Raw genomic sequence first — 27,841 nt, forward strand, 5'->3', positions numbered from 1 at the left:
TAATTAAAAGAGATATACAAGCAACAAATCTGCATAACTTTCCTATACTGGATTTACAAAACAGATTTCTTAAAGTTTTGAAGAATTTTCTGAGGGCAAAGAAAAAATGAAAAGAAATGATGGCAATATCTGAAGATATTAAAGATTAACATCTTAAGAGGACAGTAAAAAAGAAGGAATATATTTGATCAAGGTTAAAGATGTTGATAAGTGCTATTATCTCTGGTGACACTCAATGCACTTTTGCTGACCATGAAAGATCAGCAAAACGATGAATGACAAGGCTTTAAGGATTTGTGTATAGATAAGAGATGGAATATGGAAAGAAGAAACCACTGTATTTTAAGAGAAGAAGATAAGGTACTAAAATTGGGTATGAGGGATGAGACACGTTTTTTTACCATAATCTTAGTTTTTCTTTCTTTTCTCTTCTATTTTTTAATGTATGAACTTTCTTTTTATTCTTTCCTTTTTAATTTAACAAACACTTTTCTCTCTGTTTTGTTTATAGGTTTGGGAAAATGAATTCCAAAGTGATTTATTCTCTCATAGCAATAGCTTTCGCCATAATTTTCGCTGTCATCTTGGTGTTCCAAAATAGAGGACAAAACCCAATTTATTGTGAAAATTCTTCCCAGAAAAAGGGGCAGGAGGAAGATGGGCAAGATAATGGCAGCCAGGTATTTCAAGATTTAACTCCAGAAGAGATAATGCAAGTAAAGAGGTATTTACAGTCCAACCTGGGAGTGCCACTGGTGGAGATACCTCAAGCCAAGCCATCAGACAACTGCATTTATTTGATCACCTTGCAGCTCCCTCCCAAAGCACAAGTATTACAATTCTTAGATCATCAAGGATCTCAGCCAGCACGGGAAGCTCTGGCTGTGATCCATTTTGGAAATCAGGTGGACCCCAATGTGACAGAATTTGTGGTGGGTCCGCTTCCAAAGCCAATATATCATCAAGATGTCACGGTACAGAAATATGGAAGGCAATTGCCTTATTCTCAAAGGATGATTTTGGGAAATGAGTTTCATGAAATCCATGATTTCTTAAAGAGAAATGAATACCTGAAGGCTCCAAATTTCATGCAAAAGGTTCTAAATTACAATGGAAGCAATCTTCGGTATAGCAGTCAAATGCCACCCGGGCTAAAATCAGGAGATCGCAAAATGTGGGTGAGCCATTTCCAGAATGTGACTGGACACTATTTGCATCCCGTTGGGCTTGAGGTCCAAGTGGATCATAGTAGCCTGGATGTTTCTGAGTGGAAAGTGATAAATGTATTTTATAATGGACAGTACTTTGAAGACATGGAAGACCTTGAGAGACAATTCAATATGGGAAAGGTTAGAGTAGACAAGGTTAAAGAAGCCCCTCCTGATGGGGGTTACTCATCACTGAAGCAGAGGGTGCCACCAAAAGACCCAGGCCCTTTGCAGTATGAACCTCGTGGGCCACGCTATAGGATTCGCAATAATCATGTCACTTTTCTGAGATGGAGTTTTGCATTTGGAATTGACGCAAGCAGGGGTCCACGTATCTTTGATGTCAGGTTTAATGGAGAAAGAATAATCTATGAGTTAAGTTTGCAAGAAGCAAGTGCTATCTATGGCTCCAACAGTCCTAAATCCATGTTGACCAGATACATGGATGCCAGTTTTGGACTTGGATCCAATATCTTTCCCCTCACCCAGGGTCTAGATTGTCCTTATTTATCCAGTTATTTGGACTGGCATTTTTTTCTTGCTACTTCATTACCTGTTAGCCGTAAAAATGCTATCTGCATCTTTGAGCAGAATGCTGAGTTACCCATACGACGACATTATGAAAGTATCCAGTCTCCTTTTTATGGAGGTTTGGCAGATTCAAATCTGGTGTTTCGAACCATATCTACAGTTGATAACTATGACTATATCTGGGATTTTATTTTCCACCAAAATGGAGCTGTTGGTGTTCGGATCCATGCCAGCGGGTACATTCAAACTTCATTTTACTTTGGTGATGCCAGAGACTTTGGCAATAGAGTCCAAGAATGGGTGCTGGGAGCAATTCATACCCATAATATTCATTTCAAGGTGGATTTGGATATTGGTGGTAAGTAGGAAAAATGTTTGTAACTTTCAATAAAATTCTAGATTCTTTACCTCAGTCTGCTTTCTCACAACTGTTCTAATGACTGTGAGAGCTATAATGAAGAAAGACTCAGCAATATGTTTTGAACAGGTGAGGAACAAAACTTTATGCTGGTAATGTTGTTTAACAATTTAGGAGGAGAGATTTTTTCAGAATTGTTAATTTCTGCTTTTATTATAATTGTGATTTTCTTGTTTTATTTATTGGTCCAAGACTGAATAAAGATAAAGTTTTTTAAAATCAAGTGTATTTATTTCACTATTTGGCTTTTAGCAAACCCTAATTTAAATACAATATGAAGTGTCATAATAACAATAAAATTAAATCAGTGGCTATTCTGCAAGATATCATGCATCAAATTTACAGTAATTATGTCTTCATATGTTTCCAGGGCTTGAATATATGAAATAGTTCTAGAATCAACACTTTTGAAATATTTGCAGATGTCAATTCACTTAAAGATGAATCTGAAAATTGGCTGTTTTTAGGTGGATTTGGAACTGGTGGCTGGATTCAGGGCACAGGAATCATACTATAAATCTTTTTTAGAGTGTTTCCTCACTCACTTGTTTCTGATCCAGCAAGATGCAATGGCTAACTTGAACTGCTTTGAAGATTTAGAGGAAGACCTGAAAATGCCTCATGAAAATGTGCCACATATAATTTATATATTTGCCACAGGGTGGAGCTGCATGTCTATCTAGTATTTCCCAATAATTATTTCATAATATTTCTTGGGTGCATTTCTGTTTCTCTGGGACATAAATACATTCTCTCTGTCATATTATCTTTAACACTGACTATTTTAAATGCTGCTGCTTTCCAGACATTGATCCCATAAAGTCTTACTATGTACAACAAAATGGAAATGGTCAAAGCATATATAATTATTTCTTTTATAAGTTTCGTGTATTTCCTATTAGGATAGGACACACATTGTGTGGCTCTTATTTAACCCCACTGATCTTCATTGCTGGTGTGGTCTTATTGCATGCTAATGCAGACAATATATAAAAATTGTAGTGTAAATCCAATAATATCATTACCATAGCTTTAAAAACAACAAAAGTCCACAAAAAACTTTTTACAATTGAGGAAAACTCTCCTTATGTGTTGTCTCATCAATCCCCCAACTAATATGTTCTTCAAATTACTCCAAAACACTATATACAGTCCTGGTGTCTTCAACAGTACACTCAATTCAGTTAAATGTGCAAACATTTGGATTTGAATTTTTCAATGAGTTTCAGTGAGAGTTCTCTAGATTATTTCTGGAGACAGAAGTGAATCTCATATTAAGATTACAAAATGCAGAGCTGAATTCTTCAGCCAAGGCAGGGTATAAGAATATGCATGGATAGAATGGTCCTGAATTACATAATTCTAATCAAGGTTCCTTCCCAAATAGAAAATCTCTCTATGGTAATATGCAAAGACATTGTTAAGGAAAGGTGTGAGATTGTGTTACCTAGCTTGCAAATATATTTTTGAAAGACAGGAAGCTAATAAGTTCCCATCTTTTTTCAACTAAATATTAGAAAATAAGTAAAGGAGAATGAATAACCTCACAGAATGGTTTGTTCTAATAAACAATTACCTGAAATATTTTAGTTATGACTAATCTCTAATTCTGTTATATCATTTTTGTTTTGTTTTGTTTTGTTTTGTGTACTAATATTTGCAGTGTTTTACACTTGTATCATATCATATTCAGTTTGGAAAATTAATTATACATGCACTTATAGCAATTTCATCACTTTGCTAGCAAACATTTATTCCACAAACAAGTTTGATTTTAAGAAACTGAAAATGCAACAAAAATGCTTTGACTTATCAACAGCTATTCAAATACTAACTGTTCTACCTCTTTTCTTTCTGAGGTGTGAAAAACACCCTGGTTGGAAATGATATGGCTTTTGAGACCTTGCAGGCCCCTTGGAGCCCAGAACATAAGATCCATCGAATGAAAATGATTAGGAAAGTTCTTAACACTGAGAACAAGGCAGCATTCCGTCTCCATGACAACATGCCCAGATACATTTATTTTGCGTCCAACAGCACAAACAAGTGGGGCCATGAGCAAGGCTATCGGATCCAGATGGTCAGATTTTCTGGAGACCATCTTATAGAGTCAGATCCAATGGAGCCAGGCCTCAGCTGGGGTCGGTAAGTTACTGATTTCTAAGTGCAGAAGTAAAATAGATTCATCCAGGATCTTGAATAAGATTGGCAAGAAATGCCAACATCATTCATTTTTTAAAAAAAATCCATATAATCATCTCTCTGCTGTTTTGGACTCGATTGTAGATGATGTTTAAAAAGTGATAATGCCAAATATTTGATAAAGAAGACACTTCCAATTCTAAGATAAAACAATATAGCATATAAAGGAACAAAGTGCTAGTCATACTTGCAGAATTTCTCCTAGCTCCCATTCCTTATTAACAATCATGACAAATTTTTCAAGTCCCTGGAACTTGATTTTATTATCAATTCACTTAATCAATAAATTCTAAAGATCTATAATGATGATGATGATGATGATGATGCAAGTACATAAGATGGTTGAAGAAGAAAAAATGGCTTTGGAAGAATATCTGAAGGACAATGATGAAGATGCACTGAAGTGAGTATATCAGGAAGGCTTATTGACTACTGGAGAGACCAAACTGGCCTACAAGAAAGACCAAATGAAGAACAAAATGGAGGCATGGGAAGACAAAGTACTACATGGCCAGTACATTAAAAAAATAGCTGGAAAAGCAGATAATAACAAGACCTGGCAATGGGTAAGAGAAGGAAAGTTGAAGAAAAAGACCAAGGGACTAATTCTGGCTGCCGAAGACCAAGCCTTAAGGACAAATGCATACAAAGTCAAAATTGAGAAGACAGCAACAGAAAGTAAGTGCCGCCTATGCAAAGAGGCTGAAGAAACAGTGGACCACAAACAGTGGCATGACAAAGTAGCAACAATGGTGCATTGGAAGATCTGCAAGAAATATCATTTGCCTGCAAGCATGAACTGGTGGGATGATAAAATAGAGAAAGTAATAGAAAATGATAAAGTTAAATTACTCTGGGACTTTAGAATTCAAACAGACAAGCACCTGCCACATAATGCCTGGATTTAACAATTGTTGATAAGAAAGACAAAAAGGTCTGGATAGTGGATGTGCCTGGAGACAGCAGAATAGATGAGAAAGAACTGGAGAAGATAACAAAATATAAAGACCTACAAATAGAAATAGAATGATTGTGGCAAAGGCAAGAAAGGGTAGTACCAATAGTGATAGGTGCCTTAGGTGCAATCCCAAAACAACTGGAGCACCACTTCAACACCATTGGCATTGACAAATTCGCTATTAGTCAATTGCAAAAAGCGGCTTTACTAGGAACTGCTTCTATCCTGCAATGATATCTGCAATACCATCAAACATCCACATCTGACTATTACAGGTCCTTGGTAAGGACTTGATAGATAGACAAAAATGCCAAATCCAGTCTGAACACCTGGCTGACTGTGCGAATAATAATAATAATAATAATAATAATAATAATAATAATAATAATAATAATAATAATAATAATAATAATAATAATCTCTGCAACTCCTTTTGTTTTCCCTTTTAGTTATAAGCTGGCTGTTACAAAGAGGAAGGAAAATGAACCTTTCAGCACCACAGTCTACAATCAGGTTGACCCATGGAAACCTCCTGTGGCCTTTGCTGACTTTATAAACAATGAGAGTATTGTCAATGAAGTAAGTGATGATGAATCCTACTTAGCACTGAAGCATCTTGCAGATTATTATCTCTCAATCTGGTGCTGCCCAAATGCATTGGAGTTGAAGTCAAACTTATTTGGAAGACATTGGAATAGGAAGATAGCCTGTTGGACTGTCACCCAAAGCTTGCTGAAAGGTTTTCAGCAGCACTTTCTCTTTAGGGGGAAAAAAAGAAAACAAGATGTAGTGATCTTTTGGATGCTTGCTCAGTGGGCAACTTAAATTCTCCTGTACTGGGCCTCAGTTTTCCTGTTTACATTTTTGTTAGCTTGGAAACTACACTGAAGCAAACATGTATGCATGGAATTTATGCCTGTATTTTGCATTTTTTTAAAAAAATAACTTTTTAATACCATGGCTGATAAAATTTTGCAAAATGGATATAAAGTCTTTTTTTTAACAATGTTGTGTTCCAGTTTTCTATTTCTATACATCTCGAATTCTGAGTAGGCAAGAATAAAGTCATGCTGTCAGATTATCCCCAGATTTTTTACTAAACAATTTTTCATCTGCTACTTTAATTACTAAGCTCTGAATCTACTCCATCATCTTTTTTTCCAATAGGTATTTTATCTAAGCTACCACAATGATATTGTCTATTTCCCTTTCACAGGATCTGGTTGCCTGGATCAATGCTGGTTTTCTCCACATTCCACATGCGGAGGACATACCCAATACTGCAACCCTTGGGAATGTGGTTGGTTTCTTCTTGAAACCATACAATTATTTTGATGATGACCCTTCCATGTATTCTCCAGACAGTGTTTATTTCAACCACCTGCAGGACCCCACTTCCTGTGAGGTCAACCAACTTGCCTGTCTGGCAAAAATATCTTCATGTCTGCCCATTTTTCCTCCTTTCACTTATGAGGGGTTTCAAAACATGACAATTTTCTAATGCCTTCTTTTTGACTTAGAAATTGGAAACAAACAATAAATGTTTATTACAGGTAGTTCTACTGAGGAGTTACCATGGTTTACTTTTCTTAAATATTCTGGGCAGAGTGATGGGTATAGGTATAATTCCTCCCCCCCTTCTTCTTTCTGCATCACTAATGGATATTTTTGCCTAATCATTAGACCTCTGCGTTCAGGAAAGTGTGATGGAATAGAATTCTCTGTAAATGTATTATTTTGTTATCTGAGGGAATACCTGTGTTAAAGTCGTATTTTTCAACATGTTGTTTGGTTTTAGGAAAGCAATAAAAGGCTTTTGGAGTTAGAAGGATATAACCTGAGATTTGGGTTAGACAGTACCATAAAATTAGAGCTAATATAGATTTCGAAAAGGCTTAGCTATCCCATACTGAGAATAGTGATAGCACTTAGCAATAGCACATAGACTTATATACCACTTCAGACTGCTTCACAACCCACTCTAAGCATTTTACAAAGTCAGCTCTCAACAATCTGGGTCCTCATTTTACTGACCTCAGAAGAATGGAAGGCTGAATCGAAGTGCCGAACTGCTGGTCAGCAGAGTTATCCTCCAGTATTGCATTCTAACCACTGCTCCACCATGGTGCATAATGTGGAATAGATAGAAATCCAGGCTGTGCCCAAAACAACTTTTTCAGCACAAGAAGCATTTTATTGATAAGAAACAATAATCAAACACAAAAAACTAAGTGGTTGTGGGATACTACAATTTTATCAATATGAATGTAACATAAAAATACAGAAGATGTGGTGGCTGAAATATATGCTTGATAATGGTTTTCTTTTTAAATTTAAAAATTTAAAGTAAATAATTCATGTTTTAGAACATTGTAAAACTGAGTTTGAAATGGAATTGTCTATAAATGATGAACATGTTACTGCTAAAATGTATAATTTTTATTGAAAATTATGAAACATAGGGAAGAAGGAAAAGAACGTATGATAGAGTGGGTTAAAAATCTTGGTTATAACATACAGATGGGACAATGGGAAAATGTGGGGTTGAAAAGAATGACATTTATAAATATAGTACATTATAAGTCTAAGGAGAATTTTTATAAAATAATATATATTTGGTTTATGTCACCAGAGAAATTGTCTAGAATTTATGAATTTATTTTGGAAAAGTGACCAATAAAAAGGACTTTGTTTAATGGAATTGCAAAAAATCCAGAAGGTTTTGGATTAAAATAGATACATTAAATTCAAAATTGTTAAAGATCTCCTACAATTAAAACCAGGGGCTTTTTACCGGGACTGATTAACAGTTGAAAAAAGTCATGGAACTTTGTTTTTATATATGACATCAACTGCGAGATTATTAAATCTGCAAAGATGGAAAGATTCGGTTCTCCTACAATGGAGAATGGTTGGTGAAGATGATTGAATTTGCAGAAATGGCCAGACTGATTTCTGATTAGAGAAAATATCTACATTAATTGCTGACTGGAAATTTCCTTTCTGTATGATATGGGAAAAATGAGCTTATGATTAATTATTACTATTTATTTATTAAATATTTATGCCAGCCATCTTTCCTACAAGATGACTCTGAGAAATACGGGGCGGGGGGGGGGAAAGGGGCAGCATGATTTATGGTTTTGATGATTAGACATAATAGATTACACTATGTAATACCATTTTTGTTCCTGGCTTCTAAGGATTATATTTCAACTGCTTATGTCTAAAGCCTATGCAAAAACAGCTATATCCATCACAAACTTTGATTTTGTGTACACAGCCTACAAATGTTTCATATACAGAGAGATAAAGTAGGCCAATTTTTATCTCTTTAAGCAGGTAGAGAAAGAACAATATATATTTGCATGGCAAATACACAAAGACAGTTGAAATCACTCTAAAGGTGTGAAATGAGTAGATTTTCTAGATTTGAAGTTATACTGCAAATTACGTTCTCCAAGAAGCCCCCAAACAAAATCCCCCATCATGTTTTCATTAATCTGTCATTGACAACAAGGTTCAAAGTCCAGTATATCCTGGTGAAAGCACTTGCCTTGCTCCTCTGAGTAAGCATCCATGTTCCCCTTGAATTTGTCAAGATGAGCATCAAGGATATGGACTTTGAGGGACATTCTTCAACCCATTTTGGCTTAGTTCTTTGTGATAGTCTGAACCAGTGGCTCATCGTTTTCAGCCTTGTGATTGGTCGTATCAGCATCTTCTGAGGGTCTACCAGTGGCTTTATGTTACTCTTCCCTATAGAGAACTCAGTCTGCTGTGGCCAGTCTCTTCCGTGATAGTGCACCTTCATGTCCCAGCTTTCCCAGAGACAAAGAAAACAAGCAAACTTCATGAAACTGCCTTGAAGGCCCATCAGGAATGACACCATTTTGAAGTCTCCAATGACCTCCCAGCCATAGTCATCCTACTTCAAGGCACTCAGCAACATCTTGACACTGGTGTAGAAATGAGTACATGTTCCCGTTATAAAGCAGAATGGCTTTGAGGCTCTTGGATGAACCGTCTTTGTATAGGCACCAATCACCTGTGATTCCTATAGCCTCGAATAGACTAGCCACATTGTTGCAAAAGCACAGCCCATCTTGCTGACTGAAGAAGTTGGAAAAATGTTGGTGATGCTTTCTCTGATCTGTGACTTGCACACTTGATAAAGTGAGGGCCAAAATATGGCTTCTAGGCTCATGCCTCGTCATGAACATTTTCCATTGAAACCATCTCAAATAGTAAGATCATTTTATTACATTTTTTTCAGAATGTTCTGATTAAAAAGAATTCCTTTCATTCAAAGAAGAAACTTTGATTCTCAGCTTTTAGTCCTTCTATAGTTGATAGATCAAAGGAAAAAGTACAAGGACAAAAGTAACTTTCCTTTGCATAGGAAATCAGTTACATGGAGTCAAACATATTAACAACACAAATTTATTTAAATGAAATCTGATGAAAGCAGGTGCATAAAATTTAAGACATTAATGAGAAAAAAAGTCATAGGGTTGTTCAGAGTTCACGGAGAGACAAACCAGGTATCCATTAGCACTAACAAGATTTTTCTTATCAGAAGACCAATTCTAGGCATCCTATTAGAGCAAATGTGGTCCCATACTATTTTGTTTTGGGGGAACAAAAACAGATTTTATCTTTTCAGTTTAGGAATGTTAGAAGCTATCAGTCAAGCTCCATTCCAGTCTGTAATGGTTTGATAAACCATTAACATTTAAAAATGAGAAAAATAAGTTAAATTAAAATACAAAATAACTGTGTTAGTGAGTACAACAATACTACAAAGTTGGTGTTGGTACTACAAAGTCCATCCTGTGTGACCCTCAAAAGTCAGATCAAGCAAGCAAACATACATTTTTATCTTTATAATATCCCTTTCCATCAGGATGCAATCCAACCACAGTGAAAATAAATAATCATTATTTGGTATTTATTTATTTATTTATTTAATTTTTTTATTTTAATTCCATTTATATCCCGCCCTTCTCCGAAGACTCAGGGCGGCTTACAAGCTTAGCAGTAGCCTTCATTCTATGTATATGCCTGCTTATTAGGAAGAATACATTTAACATGTGGCATAATATATACATAGGGAAGCGAAAGGCAAGGGAGAAAAAGAAAGATACACCCAATTGAATGCAGAATTCCAGAGAATAGCTGGAAGAGATAAGAATGCCTTCTTAAATGAACAGTGCAAAGAAATAGAAGAAAACAATAGAATAGGGAGGACCAGAGATCTTTTCAAGAAAATTGGAGAAATGAAGGGAACGTTTAATGCAAAAATGGGCATGATAAAGGACCAAAATGGCAGGGACCTAACAGAGGCAGAAGAGATTAAGAAGAGGTGGCAAAATTACACAGAAGAACTATACAAGAATGAGCTTAACGTCCCTGGTAATCACAATGAGGTGGTCACTGACCTCGAGCCAGACATCCTAGAATGTGAAGTGAAGTGGGCCTTAGAAAAGCTGAGCAACAACAAAGCTAGTGGAAGTGACAGTATTCCAGCTGAGCTATTCAAAATCTTAAAAGACAATGCAGTAAAAGTGCTACACTCAATTTGCCAGCAAATTTGGAAAACTCAACAATGGCCACAGGATTGGAAAAGATCAGTTTACATTCCAATTCCAAAGAAAGGCAGTGCCAAAGAATGTTCAAACTATCGCACCATTGCACTCATTTCTCATGCTAGTAAAGTCATGCTTAAAATCCTACAAGCTAGACTTCAGCAGTATGTGGATCGAGAACTACCAGAAGTACAGGCAGGATTTTGAAGAGGCAGAGGAACTAGAGATCAAATTGCCAACATACGCTGGATCATGGAGAAAGCTAGGGAGTTCCAGAAAAACATCTACTTCTGCTTCATTGACTATGCTAAAGCCTTTGATTGTGTGGATCATAACAAACTGGGGCAAGTTCTTAAAGAGATGGGAGTACCAGACCATGTTATTTGTCTCTTGAGAAACCTATATGAGGGTCAAGAAGCAACAGTGAGAACTGGACACGGAACCACTGATTGGTTCAAAATTGGGAAAGGAGTCCGGCAAGGATGTATACTGTCGCCCTGCCTATTTAACTTATATGCAGAGCACATCATGAGAAAGGCAGGGCTAGATGAATCAAAAGTTGGAATTAAGATTGCCGGAAGAAATATCAACAACCTGAGATACGCAGATGATACCACTCTAATGGCAGAAAGTGGAGAAGAACTAAAGAGCCTCTTGTTGCGGGCGAAGAAGGAGAGTGCAAAACTTGGGTTGAAACTTAACATTAAGAAAACCAAGATCATGGCATCTGGCCCTCTCAATTCCTGGCAAATAGATGGGGAAGAAATGGAAGTAGTGACAGATTTTATTTTTCTGGGCTCCAAGATCACTGCAGATGGGGACTGTAGCCAAGAAATCAAAAGACGCTTGCTCCTGGGGAGGAAAGCCATGGCAAATCTAGACAGCACACTAAAAAGCAGAGACATCACCCTGTCAACAAAAGTGCGTATAGTCAAGGCTATGGTCTTCCCAGTTGCAATGTATGGCAGTGAAATTTGGACCATAAGAAAGGCTGAGCGCCAAAGAATTGAGGCCTTTGAACTGTGGTGCTGGAGAAGACTCCTGCGAGTCCCTTGGACCGCAAGGCGATCAAACCGGTCAGTCCTAGAGGAGATCAATCCTGACTGCTCTTTAGAAGGCCAGATCCTGAAGCTAAAACTCAAGTACTTTGGCCACCTAATGAGAAGGAAGGACTCACTGGAGAAGAGCCTAATGCTGGGAAAGATCGAGGGCAATAGAAGAAGGGGACGACAGAGAATGAGGTGGCTGGATGGAGTCACTGAAGCAGTAGGCGTGAGCTTAAATGGACTCCAGAAGATGGTAGAGGACAGGAAGGCCTGGAGGAATGTTGTCCATAGGGTCGCGATGGGTCGGACACGACTTCGCAGCTAACAACAACAACAACAAATAATATATACATAATCACAATGCAAATATTATACAGTTATTAAAGCTAAAGTTAACTAATAAGATTAATTAATTAATTAAAATTTCTACTACCATTCTTAGCATTGGCTCGCAACTACTTCCTTCCCTGTTCCTACAATCAGTCTGTTTCACAGAATAAATGTCTTGTCTCGATCCAAACACTCACAAACACACAAGGAGGTTTGAAAATTTTATTAGGAACTTTTCAAGCAAATGAACAAGGGAGAAAGGAAAGGTGCCTGCAAATACACAAGCATACACACACACACATACATGAGAGGTCAAGCAAGCTTCCCTTGAGGGAGACTCCAAATCCAAAACAGAGGACACAAGAGTGGTCAGGGGAAGTTCCAAGGTCCAATTGTTTGTCATCAGCCAATGTAGGTCCAGAATCACAGTCACAAGATTTCAAGTCAAGAAGTAAGGCACCCGGAATCTAGGTTAACAAGCAATGGAGAGGCTTCAGCATTCGGCTCTTATTAAATACGAGGAACTCCAGTGTTGCTTATTTGGAAAGACAAAGCTCCTTTCTTGCATGGAGCCTCACAAAGCACCTTTGCTCTGCTCTCCTTTGCACATGGTGAGCCCTTGCACTGGCAGGGAGTGGCAGCTCAGGCTCTCCTTTTTTCTGAGAAAGGCAGCATCTGTGTCTCCTGGAAGACAGACTGCCTAACCTCCTCTGCCCTGCAGCTGCTCAGGATTGCCTGGCAGTTCTAGGATTGGCTGCTCTCTGATGGTTTCCTTGTAAGAGTCTGAGCTGGCCATGACAATAAACAGGGTTTCCATCCCATCTGAAATGCATTTATGGATGTGTGAACCAGAATGCAGGGGAAAAAAAGAGAACTCTATAACGGAGGACTCTGATCTTGAAGTATGTGCAAATGAAATGGAGCAATAGGGGAAAATGAATGGAAAGAAGTCCTTCTTGTTATATGAACAAAACTATAGTAAGAAAGAAACTGAAGTTGGCAGTAATTAACTGCTAATTACAGGACCTTAAAGACAAGCTCTGTAAATACAGACTCTGTAAAAATTTTCAGACAAGCTGCCAGCGTGGGGAGTTCACACTAATTGCAGTCAAATCCAGCTGTGGCACTGATCAAATACAATTAAGTACAACTATTGACAACAAAGCAGGAGAAATTAATATAGATTTTTTTCCCTTTTACAAAGTTCATTATTCATAATGGAGTATCAAACTCACTTGCAATTCAAAGTAACCATTGGATTTCATATATGTTGACTACACATGTTTCTAGATATCCTTCTGAAACAGTAAACACAACCACCCAGAAAAAGTAGCTAGGGGGCATTTATAAGGAAATGTGTATAGAACTGATCTTAAATTACAATGTGTTGCAATGTGTTGCAAAGTTCATCTATAACTAGTAGATATTGGTTGTAGGAAAGAAGCAGAGTGTGGTTCTTCCAGAGGGGGTTTGGTTACAGCCAGCTATTAAGCCTCATAAATCCTTCCTAAATGCGGTGAATTTATGTAGTCATGTAATGATCCCTTGTGTTTACAAATGATCCCATTTGTAATTTAAGATACCTGTGCAAAAGAAAGGAAAGAAGTAAGCAGCAGATGTAGTAAAGACAATTTATTGGTGATTTGTAACTCATGAAGTCTTACATGGTATCTTTTATAAAAGTGCTATTCTTTTCCAACAACTACTGTATTTTGTCAATTAAGCATATTCTCAAAATCCCAGAGGTAACCAGCCCAAAAGCTGCTGTCTCTGGTTTGACATGTTCTTCAAACAATGTCAATGAAATATTTAAACTTTTTTTATCTCATCATCAGCTCATTCAGCAAACTTATTTTAATGAAGATAATGCCTGAACAACTGTTGTTATACACTTATTTTTCTGCATACACAGATGATTTTCTCTTTCTTTGTTGAATTGTACATGATATAAAATCTGCTTGTTCCCAGTTTTGAGTCATCATTGAAGAGGAACTGCACAAGACAGAGACTGACCTGAAGGTGGATTAAAACTGGCAGGCTACAAGGATATATAGAAATTGATGTTATATAGGACATACAAATGAATCCTTAATAATTAAAAGGGATATACAAGCAACAAACCTACATAACTTTCCAGTATTGGATTTACAAAAAAAAAAGACTTCTTAAAGCTTTGAAAAGGACCAAAGAAAAAAATGAAAAGAGATCAAGTTCTATGACATTATTTGAAGAGATTAAAGTTTATGATTATAAAAGTAAAAAAGAAGGAATATAAGGTCAGTATATTTGGTCAAAGATGAAGTGTTGCAACTTTTGCTGATCAAGAAATATCAGCAAAACAATGAATTTGCAGGTTTTAAGATTTATTTATAAATAAGAAATGGGATATGGGAAGAAGAGATCATTTACTGTATTTTAAGAAAAGGCTTATACTAAAGATATAAGGTATTAAGGTACTACAATTGGTTGTATTTGGTATATGGGATGAGACACATCTATTTAAATGAAATTTAACACCCAGTTACTAAATAATGTATTTGGAACATGAATCCATCTTCTATTTTTAAAAATCTTTAAAAATATTACTCAGCCTAGGGAATCTTTAATATTGATGATGCTACATATACATATACAGTAATATTATTTCCCTGAAAATAATTGTAGGACTGAAGAGAATGAGATGGCTTTGTGGCTCCAAACTTGAGACTGTATGGTCACAATAGTGGTTTAACATGGATTTCATAATAGATTGTCTCTTACATTCTTTCCTAAACTATACAGATATATCTGGAATGAAATACATAGGAATAAACAAACTTTAAGAGACCATGCAGTCCTCCTTAACCTGCTAAATGTTTGGGATAAATATAGGAAAATAATAAGGCTGGGCTTTCTCCCTCTTGCTACATTATTCAAGGTTTATTTTTATAAAGATGACAGATTCAAGAAATTTGCTCAAGAGAGAGATAATAATTGATTTGGGAGACAAGATATTATTGGTAACAGGACAAAAATAAAATCTGTTGAATCTCAGTGCTCTTCTAGTCTTCTTTCAGAAGATTCCTGTATGGCATATTCTCAAAAGACTGCTAAGCTTGTAAGCCGCCCTGAGTCTTCGGAGAAGGGCGGGATATAAATGGAATAAAAATAAAAATAAAAAAAAATAATAATTTTAAGAACATTTGCATAACATGTACCTTCCATTTCAATCCACATATAACTTCCTGATATAACCAACAGATTACCGAGTAGATAGTAAGAAATTGCAAACCTACTTCTACAAAACATAAAATCTCACTTGCTTTCAGCTAAACTTCTAGTCAGTTTAGAAGTGTGCAACCATTGCCTTCTTCCAACTTCCTGGTTTTAACTAATGAAAAAAGGAGACTCCTGACTGGATGGTAAGATTATTGAACATGTGAATATATGATTGCTATCTTTCCACAATTTCTGGAGTGTTTCGCAAATGCAAGAAATTTATACTTTTGAAAATGTACATGCTCAACAAGCTTCTTTAATATTTGCATCCAGGATTAAAAATATAAAATTTTGAAACTTAACAAACTATATTCTCTATGTTTTTATCTATAGGATTGGGGAAATGAATTTGAAAGTGATTTATTCTCTCATAGCAATAGGCATCACCATCATTATTATCTTAATCTTGAGTTTCCAAAACAGAGGAGAAAAACCCACAGATTGTGAGACTTCTTCCCAGAAAAAGGGGGAAGGAGAAAGTGCTCAAGATAATGGCAGCCAGGTATTTCAAGATTTAACTCCAGAAGAGATAATACAAGTAAAGAGGTATTTACAGTCCAACCTGGGGGTGCCACTGGTGGAGACACCTCAAGCCAAGCCATCAGACAACTGCATTTATTTGATCACCTTGCAGCTCCCTCCCAAAGCACAAGTATTACAATTCTTAGATCATCAAGGATCTCAGCCAGCACGGGAAGCTCTGGCTGTGATCCATTTTGGAAATCAGGTGGACCCCAATGTGACAGAATTTGTGGTGGGTCCACTTCCAGAACCAACATATCATGAAGATATCACGGTACAGAAATATGGAAGGAAATTGCCTTATTCTCAAAGGATGGTTTTGGGAAATGAGTTTCGTGAAATCCATGGTTTCTTAAAGAGAAATGAATACCTGAAGGCTCCAAATTTCATGCAAGAGGTTCTAAATTACAATGGAAGCAATCTTCGGTATAGCAATCAAATGCCACCCGGGCTAAAATCAGGAGATCGCAAAATGTGGGTGAGCCATTTCCAGAATGTGACTGGACACTATTTGCATCCAGTTGGTTTTGAGGTCCAAGTGGATCATAGCAGCCTGGATGTTTCTGAGTGGAAGGTAATAAAAGTGTTTTATAATGGACAGTACTTCGAAGACATGGAAGACCTTGAGAGACAATTCAATATGGGAAAGGTTAGAGTAGACAAGGTTAAAGAAGCCCCTCCTGATGGGGGTTACTCATCACTGAAGCAGAGGGTGCCACCAAAAGACCCAGGCCCTTTGCAGTATGAACCTCGTGGGCCACGCTATAGGATTCACAATAATCATGTCACTTTTCTGAGATGGAGTTTTGCATTTGGAATTGACGCAAGCAGGGGTCCACGTATCTTTGATGTCAGGTTTAATGGAGAAAGAATAATCTATGAGTTAAGTTTGCAAGAAGCAAGTGCTATCTATGGCTCCAACAGTCCTAAATCCATGTTGATCAGATACATGGATGCCAGTTTTGGACTTGGATCCAATATCTTTCCCCTCACCCAGGGTCTAGATTGTCCTTATTTATCCAGTTATTTGGACTTGCACTTTTTTCATGAAACTTCATTACCTGTTAGCCGTAAAAATGCTATCTGCATCTTTGAGCAGAATGCTGAGTTACCCATACGACGACATTATGAAAGTATCCAGTCTCCTTTTTATGGAGGTTTGGCAGATTCAAATCTGGTGTTTCGAACCATATCTACAGTTGGTAACTATGACTATATCTGGGATTTTATTTTCCACCAAAATGGAGCTGTTGGTGTTCGGATCCATGCCAGCGGGTACATTCAAACTTCATTTTACTTTGGTGATGCCAGAGACTTTGGCAATAGAGTCCAAGAATGGGTGCTGGGAGCAATTCATACCCATAATATTCATTTCAAGGTGGATTTGGATATTGGTGGTAAGTAGGAAAAATGTTTGTAACTGTCAATAGATTCTTTGTCTCAATTTGGCTTTCTTACAATTATTTTAACGATTGTAAGTTCTACAATGAAGGAAGACTCAACAATATGCTTCCAACAGGTGAGAAACATAAAAGTATTATGTTTGTAATGTTCTTTAACACTTTAGGTGAGGAGATTGTTAAGAATCATTATTATTTTCTTTTTTCATAATTGTGATTTTCTTGTTTTATTTATTTATCCATGGCTGAATAACATTTTTAAAGCAATGATATTTATGTCATTATTTGGTTGCTAGCAAAACTTAATTTAAGTACAATATGTACTATCAGAATAACAGTAAGATAAAATCAGTGGCCACTCAGCAAAATATGATGGTATCAAATTCTAATAACTATGTCCATATATTTTTGGGACTGGTACTTGTGAAATGGTTCTAAAATCAGCACTTGCAGCAGTATTGTACAAGTAGGCCTTGACTTACAGCAGTTCATTTAGTGACTGTTCAAAGTTATAATGGTACTGAAAAAAATTAGTTATGGCCATTTTTCACACTTATGACTGTTACAGTATCCCCATAGTCAGATGATTAAAATTCAGGTGCTTGGCAATTGGCTCATATTTATGACCACGGCTTTTTTCTCATAGAACGCTCAGAACAGCGATCCAGCACCTTTTTTTTGCAAACAAACAAACAAACAAACAAACAAACAAACAAACAAACAAACAACCCAGCTCCCTTATTGGTTTTCCTAAGGCTATTGCAGGATTAGGCAATCTTGGCTCTTTTTTATGACTCGTGGACTTCGACTCCCAGAAATCCTGAGCCAGCCATGCTGAGGGGAAAGGGAGAGGTTTCCAAGCTGAGCCATGCTGGCTCAGGAATTCTGGGAGTTGAAGTCCTTGAGTCATAAAAAAGAGCCAAGATTGCTAGCGTGCACTAGAGGAGGACGTTAAAATTATTTACAGGATTACTTCTTTAGGAACTAAACTTTTAGAATCTAAAACAGCTAATTCAGAAAAGCCAACAGGAAAGAACCTCACATTTTTCATCTGCTTCTGTCTTTTGGAAGGTAAAATTAGATAACAAAATAATCTATTTCTTATGTTAACATCTCTGCAATGAAATCAAAGGTAACAGTAATAGAATAGAATAGAATAGAATAGAATAGAATAGAATAGAATAGAATAGAATAGAATAGAATAGAATAGACCTGGAAGGGACCTTGGAGGTCTTCTAGTCCAGCCCCCTTTTCAGGAAGGAGGACCTATACCACAGGTCTGCAACCCATGGCTCCGGAGCCACATGCGGCTCTTTAAGCTGTCTCATGTGGCTCCCAGTCCTCCTCCGCTGTTCTGGAAAAAAGTCCCATTGAAAGAATGGGGCGGCGGAGGTTTGGAGAGCTGGTGCCTTTCGGGGCCGAAAGAAACATGAACAAAGGCAGCAGCTCTCCAAACAGGGTGGCGGCGGTTTGGAGAGCTTTGCGCGCATCTCTCCAAACCTCCTCCACCCTGTTTGCAGGGCTTCTGGCTTCCTCCATGTTTGAGGAAGCAGGCAGATCTCCAGACGGGCGGTGGTGGTTTGGAGAGCTGTGCGCGCAGCTCTCCAAACCTCCTCCGCCCCATTTGCAGGGCTGCCGGCTTTGTCCATGTTTGAGGAAGCCGGCAGATCTCCAAACCGCCTGCAAACGGGATGGAGGAGGTTTGGAGACCTGCTGCCTTTGTCCATGTTTGTTTCAGGGCAGCAGAGGTTTGGAGGCCTCTCCAAACGGGGCAGCGGAGGTTTGGAGGCCCCAGGGGGAGGGGCAGGGCGCACGGGTGGCTCCAGCGGTGCCCTGGCTGAAGGCAGCACTGCGACCCAGTGCCCGTCACCAGGGAGACCCACCACTGCTGCCGCACAGGTGCCTCCCGGCTCTGGGAGCCGCGCTGTGGGAGACGCTCGTGAGGCTTCCTTCGGCCAGGAAAGGACCCGATGCCTCTGAGGTGGGGCTGGGCGGGATCTTCTGAAAGAACGTTTCCTTCCTCCCCTTTGCGCGGCCCTCTGCAGTCGTCTTGGCCTGCAGGTCCCCTCCTCCCCCGGTAAGCTAGCAGCACCGGGCGGTGACAGGTGTGCCCGGCTCAGGATGCAGCGTGGGCATCGGGGCTGCTGAGGATCAGCACATTGCAAGCGATCCAGGGCAGGAGCTGATCCCGAAGCTTCACAAAAGGTGGAAAGAAAAAAGTCCCAGAGAGAGAGAGTGCAGGGCGGGGGGAGAGCAGTTTTTTCTGAGGCAGGAAAAGTCAGGACGGCAGAGCCGTCCATACTAGAGGTGGATGGGGGCAGGGCTGGTGCACATTTTGCGTTGTTCTGCGCATGCGCGTGCGTGCACGCAGGAGCATGCACATTTTGCGGCTCCCACTTTTTTGTGTGACGGAACCGGTTCCGAGTGGCTCTTTTGCTGTTTCAGGTTGCTGACCCCTGACCTATACCATCTCAGACAAGTGACTGTCTAGCCTCTTCTTAAAAATCTCCAGTGATGGAGCGCCCATGATTTCTGGAGGCAAGCTGTTCCACTGGTTAGTTGTCCTCACTGTCAGGAAGTTTTTCCTTAATTCCAGGTTGCTTCTCTCTTTGATCAGTTTTCAACCATTGTTTCCCTCTGGTGCTTTGGTGAATAATGTGACCACCTCTTCTTGGGGGAAGCCCCACCAAGAAGGTACAGACAAGTACCTGTCACATAACACCCGAGACTTAACAATTTTCAATAAGAAAGACAAAAATGTCTGGACGTGGTAATATCTGTAGACAGCAGAATAGAAGAGAAGGAACTGCAGAAGATCTCCAAATACAAAAACTGCAAATAGAACAACTGTGGCTGAAGCAAGCAAAGGTAGTTCCAATAGTTATTGGCTCCTTGGGGGCCATACCAAAACAACTAGAGCACTACTTGAACACCACTGGCATTGATAATTTGTCAATTAATTGCAAAAGATAGCTTTACTCAGGACAGCTTCCATCCTGCAACGATATCTCTAACACCATCAAACTTCCAGATTTACTTATGCCAGGTCCTTGGAAAGAACTCAATAGGTAGACAAAAATGCCAAATGCAGTCTCAACATCTGGCTGACTGTGTGACAAACTATAACAATAACATAAGGGTCCTGAATTAAATTCTAGGCAAGGCTCCTTCTCAGGTAGGGATGATGAATGTGCAGAAAAACCCTCTTTGCTAATATACAGAGGCATTGTCATGGAAAGATGTGAGATTGTGTTACGTAGCTGGCAAATATATATTTAAAAGATGGGAAGCTAATATGTTCCCACCTTGTTTCAACTACATATTAGCAAATAAATAAAGGCGAGTGAATAACCTCACAGAGTGGTTTGTTCTAAATAAAATGTTACTTGAAATATTTCAGTTATGCCAAATCTTTAATTCAGTTTTATCATTTTGCATTGTTTTGTTGATTAATATTTGCAGTGGTTTTTCACATTGACTTACTTGGATCATATTAAGTCTGGAAAACTAATTATGCATAGATGTATAACAATTTCATCCCTTTTTTAAGTAAACATTTATTGTATAAACAATTTGATTTTAAGAAACTGAAAATGCAACAAGATTGTTTTGATTTATCAACAGCTACTCAGGTACTAATTGTTTTCTTTCTGAGGTGTGAAAAATACCCTGGTTGGCAATGACATGGCTTTTGAGACCTTACAGGCCCCTTGGAGCCCAGAACATAAGATCCATCGAATGAAGATGGTGAGTAAAGTTTTGGATACTGAGAAGAAGGCGGCGTTCCGTCTCCATGACAACATGCCCAGATACATTTATTTTGCATCCAACTGCACCAATAAGTGGGGCCATAAGCAAGGCTATCGGATCCAGACGATCAGCTTTTCTGGAGACCATTTGCCAGAGTCAGATCCAATGGAGCCAGGCCTCAGCTGGGGTCGGTAAGTTACTGATTTCTAAGTGTAAAAGTAAAATTGATTCACTCTTGTCTTTGGGGTTTCAATTCCTTGAATAAGATAGGCAGGAATTGCCAATTTTATTCTTAAAGAAATCTATATAACCATCCCTCTGCTTTCTTTATCCAATTGTAGATGTTGTGATACTGGAAGCGTTTAAAAAGTGATAATGCCCAAATATTTGCTAAAGAAGACACTTCCAGTCCCAACACTAGAGCATATAAAGGAACAAAGTACTATTCAAACTCTGTAGAAATTCTTCAAGCTCATGTTCCTTGCTTCCAATCATGGCAGGACTTTTAAGTTCCTGGAACTTGATTTTATTAACGATTCACTACTGGATTGGGAAGAAAGCAAAGAGTTCCTTTGATAAATTTTATATGTTTGGGCTTTGATCTGCAATCATGTTTGGAAGAGTAGTTAAAAGACTTTCTATATTACAATGTTCCATTTTTAGGAACATTCTTGAGCTTGACCTAAAACAAATGCTACAGATTATGGGAATATAATACTGTCTAGCAAAATGGATCTTACAATCTTTCATATTTCTCCAACTTGTCCCAAAGAGACCAAAAAAATCCTAAATCAGATACATTTTGAGATGTATGGAAGTAACTTTAAATTTAGAGAAAAGCTATTGAGAGGCTAAAGGTAAACAATATAAATTAAAAGTAGAATTGTGAAATACGTTTTTAAACTTACTGTATTGGCTATATCTGGACTGGAAAGACCTGACTATTGGTGGCCATGTATGTCTTTCAAATTGCTCTGATCGAATACTTAAAGAATCCAAGTCTTGTTATTATAAATTTATACTCTTGCACTTCTGGATGTAATTTGAGGTGCTGATGGCAAGCTTTACTTTCTTAACGGTTTGGGATCAGTATATCTAAGAGACTGCCTGCCAGGTTGGAGACCTATGACATCGGTTAGGTTGACAGGGATAACTACAGTGGTCTTGGAGTTCTGCAACTCATCTATGAAATTACATGTAGCAGCTCAAACCAAACATCATCTTAAAATGTTCTTTTATAATGAGTTATGACAAAAGTTGCCTTTTTTTTATAGTGGGCATGGAATAGAAACCTACCATTATATTGCCTTTCAGGATTTATGCTCAGAATCATAAACTCTTAAGGTCTTTAAGAAGAAACATAATAATTAATAAACCTCAATCTCTGCAAGTCCTCTTTTTTCCCCCTTTTCAGTTATAAATTGGCTGTTACAAAGAGGAAGGAAAATGAATCTTTCAGCACCACTCCCTACAATCAGGTTGACCCATGGAAACCTCCCGTGGCCTTTGCTGACTTCATAAACAATGAGAGTATTGTCAATGAGGTAAGTGAAGATGAACCCCACCTAGCACTGAATCACCTTGCAGATTATTATTCCACAATCTGATTGCAGTCCAAATGTATTGGAGTTGAAGTCAAACTTATTTGGAAGACATCAGAATAGGAACATAGCTTGTTGGACTGTTACCTGAAGTTTACTCCGGAAATAGGCTAATGCTGAAAAAAAGGACTTTGTGATCTTTCAAATGCCTGCTCAGAGGACAACTTAAATTTTCCTGTACTGGGCCTCAGTTTTACATACACTGAGCCAAACATATATGGATGGGATTTATGCGTTGCCATTTGCATTCGGGTTTTTTAAATAGCTTTTTAGTACCATGACTGATAAAACTTTGCAGAATGGATATGAGGTCTTTGCTAATAATTTTGTACTCCCAATTTTCCATTCTTATACATCTTGAATTCTGACTAGGCAAAGATAAAATCATGCTGTCAGATTATCTCCATATTTTACTAAACCATTTTTCATCCCCTGTTTAATTAATAAGCCTGGTTTCTCTCAATCTGCTCCTCTGTCATTTTCTATTTATCTGAGATACCACAATGATATTGTCCCTTTTCCTTTCATAGGATCTGGTTGCCTGGATCAATGCTGGTTTTCTCCATATACCACATGCTGAGGATGTACCCAATACCGCAACCCTTGGGAATGAAGTTGGTTTCTTCTTGAGACCATACAATTATTTTGATGATGACCCTTCCATGTATTCTCCAGACAGTGTTTATTTCAACCACCTGCAGGACCCCACTTCCTGTGAGGTCAACCAACTTGCATGTCTGGCAAAAATAGCTTCATGTCTGCCCATTTTTCCTCCTTTCACTTATGAGGGGTTTCAAAACATGACAATTTTCTAATGCCTTCTCCTTGAAAGGTGACTTAGAAATTGGAAACAAACAATGAATGTATATTATAGATGTTACTACTGAGGAGTTGCTTTTCTCACCAGTCTTTTACAATGGTCCTTCCCCCCCCTCCTTCTTATTAGACCACTATATTCAGGAAAGTGTAGTAGCATGGAATTCTATGCAAATATTTTCTTTTGTCATCTATTATCTAAATTTTATCTATATTAGTTATCTATATTGTTATCTATATTTTCTTTTTGTCAATAGGAATGTAAGATAAAAATACAGAAGATCTGGTGGGAGAAATGTATACTTGATAATGATTTTCTTTTTAAATTTAAATTACAATAGAAAAAATAATTCACATATCTGAACACTGTAAAACTGAGTTTTAAATGGAATTAAATCAATTAAATGGAACTGAACATGTTGCTAAAATGTATAAACCTTTATTGAAAATTTGAAACAAATATAGAACAAGGAAAAGAATGTATGATACAGTGGGCTAAAAATCTTGGTTATAATACGCAGATGGGATAATGGGAAATTATGGGGTTGAAAGGACTGAAAGGACTAAAATTCTAAGGGGAATTTTTATAAAATAATGTATCTTTGGTTTTTGTCACTAGAGAAATTGTCTAGAATATATGAATTTATGTTGGAAACGTGAACAACAAAAAGGACCTTGTTTGCAAAAAAACCAGAAAGTTTTTGAATCAGATAGATGCCTTAATTCCAATGATTTTAAAGATTAACATACAGTTGAAACCAGAGGGTTTGGAAGGGTGTGTGTATGTGGAATTGATAGACAAATTGTTGGAAAAAAAGTAATGGACCTTTGTTTTTATATATAACATTTTCAGCGAGATTATTCAACCTACAAAGAAGGAAAGATTCATTCTCCCATAATGGAAGAATGGTTGGTGAAGATGATTGAAATGGCCAAACTGATTTCTGTGATTAGAGAAAATATCTATGTTTATTGCTGACTAGAAATCCATTTTAGACTTTTTGCACGAAACAGGGGGAAAAAATGAACATCTCCCCTAGAAGATGACTCTGGGCATCAGATTTTAATGATGATTTAGACAAAATAGATTATAAAAAGAAGAGAGTAAAACTGCAATGACAGATTAAAATACCATTGTATTTATAACTGTTTAGAGTGATTTGCAAGCTACTTATTGCATCTTTCTTTTCTACTTTTCTTTTAGTTTTTCATCCTTATACATTTAGCTTTCTCTTCAATTTCTGTCTTTTCTTTTTCTCACTTTATTTTAGTTTGTATTAGTTTTTATCTCCCATTTAAAAGTGTACATAAATGAATGGTTATTTTTGTTCTAAGCTGAAGACTGTACTGGGTGATGAATTATCTTACTCAGGAAATCTTCAAGTAGCCACTTCAAAAAATATGAAGATATCCAGGAAACAGCATGATCTATTTTAAGTCTTCCCAGGATAAGGAACCTCCTGTTTTAAAATTGTCTAGAGTTATGTGTTTTTCAAAAAATAAGGCATGTGACCTGGCATATGGATGATGGAAGATTTGTCCTCCTCTTGGCAAATAAACAAACAAACAACCCAAACAATAGATGGAGGTTTCTTTCATCTATTTAATTTGATATCTTTCGGTCCAACCTTTTTGTCTTGATTAAAATTGCTGAAAGTGTAAAACTCTTTGGAAGGATTCTGCCATATGCACTGATTGGGCTCAGGTCTGCTTGGTTTCTTCAAAGGAATTGGATCATTGCTGGATTTCAGCTAGTTGTTATAGAGGTAGAAAAGACAATTTATTGGTGATTTGTAACTAGTGAACTATCCTGCGTCTTAAGCATGTTCCCAAAATCCCATATTTGATTTCCAGCCCCCAAAACTTATTTTAACGAAGAGAATGTCTGCACAGCTTTGCTTGTAAACTTGATTATGCATTTAGTTTTCTGCATGTACAGATGAATTTGTTTTCCTTTTTGAAATTTGCATAACAGAAAATCGGTTTGGTTCTGGTTTTGCACCATTATGGAAGAGGAGCAAGTATTACTGCAAAAGACTAATCTAAAAGTGGATTTAAAAATGACATACAGTAATGATATGAAAAAATGGTGTTACATAGGATATACAAATGATACCTTAGTAATTAAATGGGATGTACAATCAAAAAACCAAAAGTGTGCCTGAATGATATTTTACTCTATCCAGAGTTGCAAAAGAGACTTCTTAAAGCTTTGATGAATTTTCTGAGAAGGGGCAAAGGAAAAATGAAAAGAAATGAAGTTTTATTACATCATTTGAAGAGATTAAAGACTAAGACTGTTAAAGGAAGGTGTATAAAGTTGGCATATTTGCTCAAGGTTAAAGTAGAAACTTTGTTATCTCTGGTAACCCTTAATGGACTGTGAGAAGGAAAAAACATGCCACTTGCTAATCCAATTGCTCCTGACTTGTCAGTGAACTCCCAGGCAATAAAGCAACTTACCCCTTAAGCCTTTCTGCCAGTATTGACACCCAAGCTAACTTCACCCCTTTAAATAGGTGAAATTGGCAAATATCAACAAAATAGCAAATAGAAAATCCCCTCAAGATACAGAAATCCTTCACAGCCCACAATAGGATGCCCCCAACTCTGAACACATCACCCAAGGGCAACATTTGGACTTGCAAAGGGCAAAGATTACAAGACCCCCACAGGGTGAAATGCCAGAGACTTTGGTAGCAGAGTCCAAGAATGGGTTCTGGGAATAAGTCACATCCACAGTATTCAATTCAAGGTGGATTTGCAAATAGGTGGCAAGTAGAAAACTATTCAAGAAAACTTACAGGCTCTTTGCCTGAACAATTCTTACAATTGTTCTAATGACTGTAAAAATTATAATGAAGGAGGACTCAAAAGTATGTTTGAAATAGATAGGGAACAATAACTTTACAGTATCTCTTGTAATCTTCTATAACAATTTGGGTGAAGATGTACTTTTTAAAATTCAGAACATTTATTTGAATACTGAGGTGTAAACAAATTTTAATTCCAATACAATATGTACTGTTATAATAAGAAAATAAGATCAGCAAAACATTATGGCCTTAAACTCATAGTAATTATGTCTTCATATATTTCTGGGACTCCAGAAGATGGTAGAGGACAGGAAGGCCTGGAGGAACATTGTCCATGGGGTTGCGATGGGTCAGACACGACTTCGCAACTAACAAAAACAATATTTCTGGGAATTGTAAATGTGAAGTGATTTCAGAATCAGCACTTGAAATCCTTGAAGTTGTCAACTAGCCTGAACTAGTGCTTATATAATTATATCATATATAAATATTTTGCTTTTCAGATGGGTTTGGAGCTGAAGACTAGTTTTAGGTCAGTGGAAGAACATTAAAAATGTTTACAGATTATTTCCCCATTCCCCCCCCCCACAGCTAGTTTGAATTAATTTGAAGATTTAGATCAGGCATGTCAAACTGCTGGCCCACGGGCTGGATGTATCATGCCAAAACTGCTCCCACCCCATTGCCGGCAATGGGAAAAAAATTGTGATATGTTGTGTGACATCAAGTGATGTCATGAGTTTGGCATGCCTGATTTAGATGAAGGCCTGAAAAAAATCCTAAAACTCTGCCACATATTATTAATATATTTGCCACAGGGTGGAGCTGCATACAAATCTAGCATTCCTCAACAAACATTTCATAGTATTTCTTGGGCACATTTCTCTTTCTTTCTCTGGGACATGGACATGTTATTTTTACCTCTGTGTCATTTTAAATGCTGTGCTTTCCAGATGATGATCCCATAAAATGCTTATCCTAAGTACAAAAAGTGTGAAAGTATATATAAATATTCCTTTCATGAAGCTTCTGTAATTCCTGAAAAAATAGGGCAGAGTTACTGAACTATATGCTAGCACAAGAACACACACATTTTTTTTTGCTAAAGTACTATTCTACAGATATGTTTGATATGTTTCTTTATATGCTGGCTTCAGAGTTTACTACTTTTTCACTGGCTTATTAGCAGCCTTTTATACTATCAATTTTTATATCCTTCTGAACTGATTGCAAGGGGCTTTTTATAATTTTGTGATTCCCTTCCTGAACAATCAGTACCTGATAGTGGTGGTGAGGACGGAGGAGTGAATATTGGGCATTTGATTGCTTTATTATGATACAATGTATGGTTCACTCCTTTCCCCTGTAGGAAATCAGCCCTCTCCTAGAGAAGGAAA

At 37.4% G+C, this 27,841-nt stretch overlaps 2 protein-coding genes across 2 annotated transcripts; both read left to right on the forward strand.

Moving 5' to 3' along the window:
- Positions 1-328: 328 nt before the first annotated feature.
- On the forward strand, positions 329-6,818 carry LOC310641698 (amine oxidase [copper-containing] 3-like; the record flags this gene model as incomplete). Its single annotated transcript, XM_083364937.1, has 4 exons — positions 329-2,097; positions 4,017-4,302; positions 5,767-5,896; positions 6,534-6,818. The coding sequence occupies exons 1-4, from the start codon at positions 522-524 to the stop codon at positions 6,816-6,818; spliced, it is 2,277 nt and encodes a 758-aa protein (XP_083221063.1). The 5' UTR covers positions 329-521.
- A 9,064-nt stretch (positions 6,819-15,882) lies between these two features.
- Positions 15,883-23,627, forward strand: LOC310641699 (primary amine oxidase, lung isozyme-like; the record flags this gene model as incomplete). Its single annotated transcript, XM_083364938.1, has 4 exons — positions 15,883-17,458; positions 21,117-21,402; positions 22,626-22,755; positions 23,343-23,627. 4 exons carry the CDS (start codon positions 15,883-15,885, stop codon positions 23,625-23,627), a joined length of 2,277 nt encoding a protein of 758 aa, XP_083221064.1.
- Positions 23,628-27,841: the final 4,214 nt, after the last annotated feature.

Source organism: Vipera ursinii (genome assembly GCF_947247035.1).
Source record: "Vipera ursinii genome assembly, chromosome: 5".
NCBI classification, from domain to species: Eukaryota; Metazoa; Chordata; class Lepidosauria; order Squamata; family Viperidae; genus Vipera; species Vipera ursinii.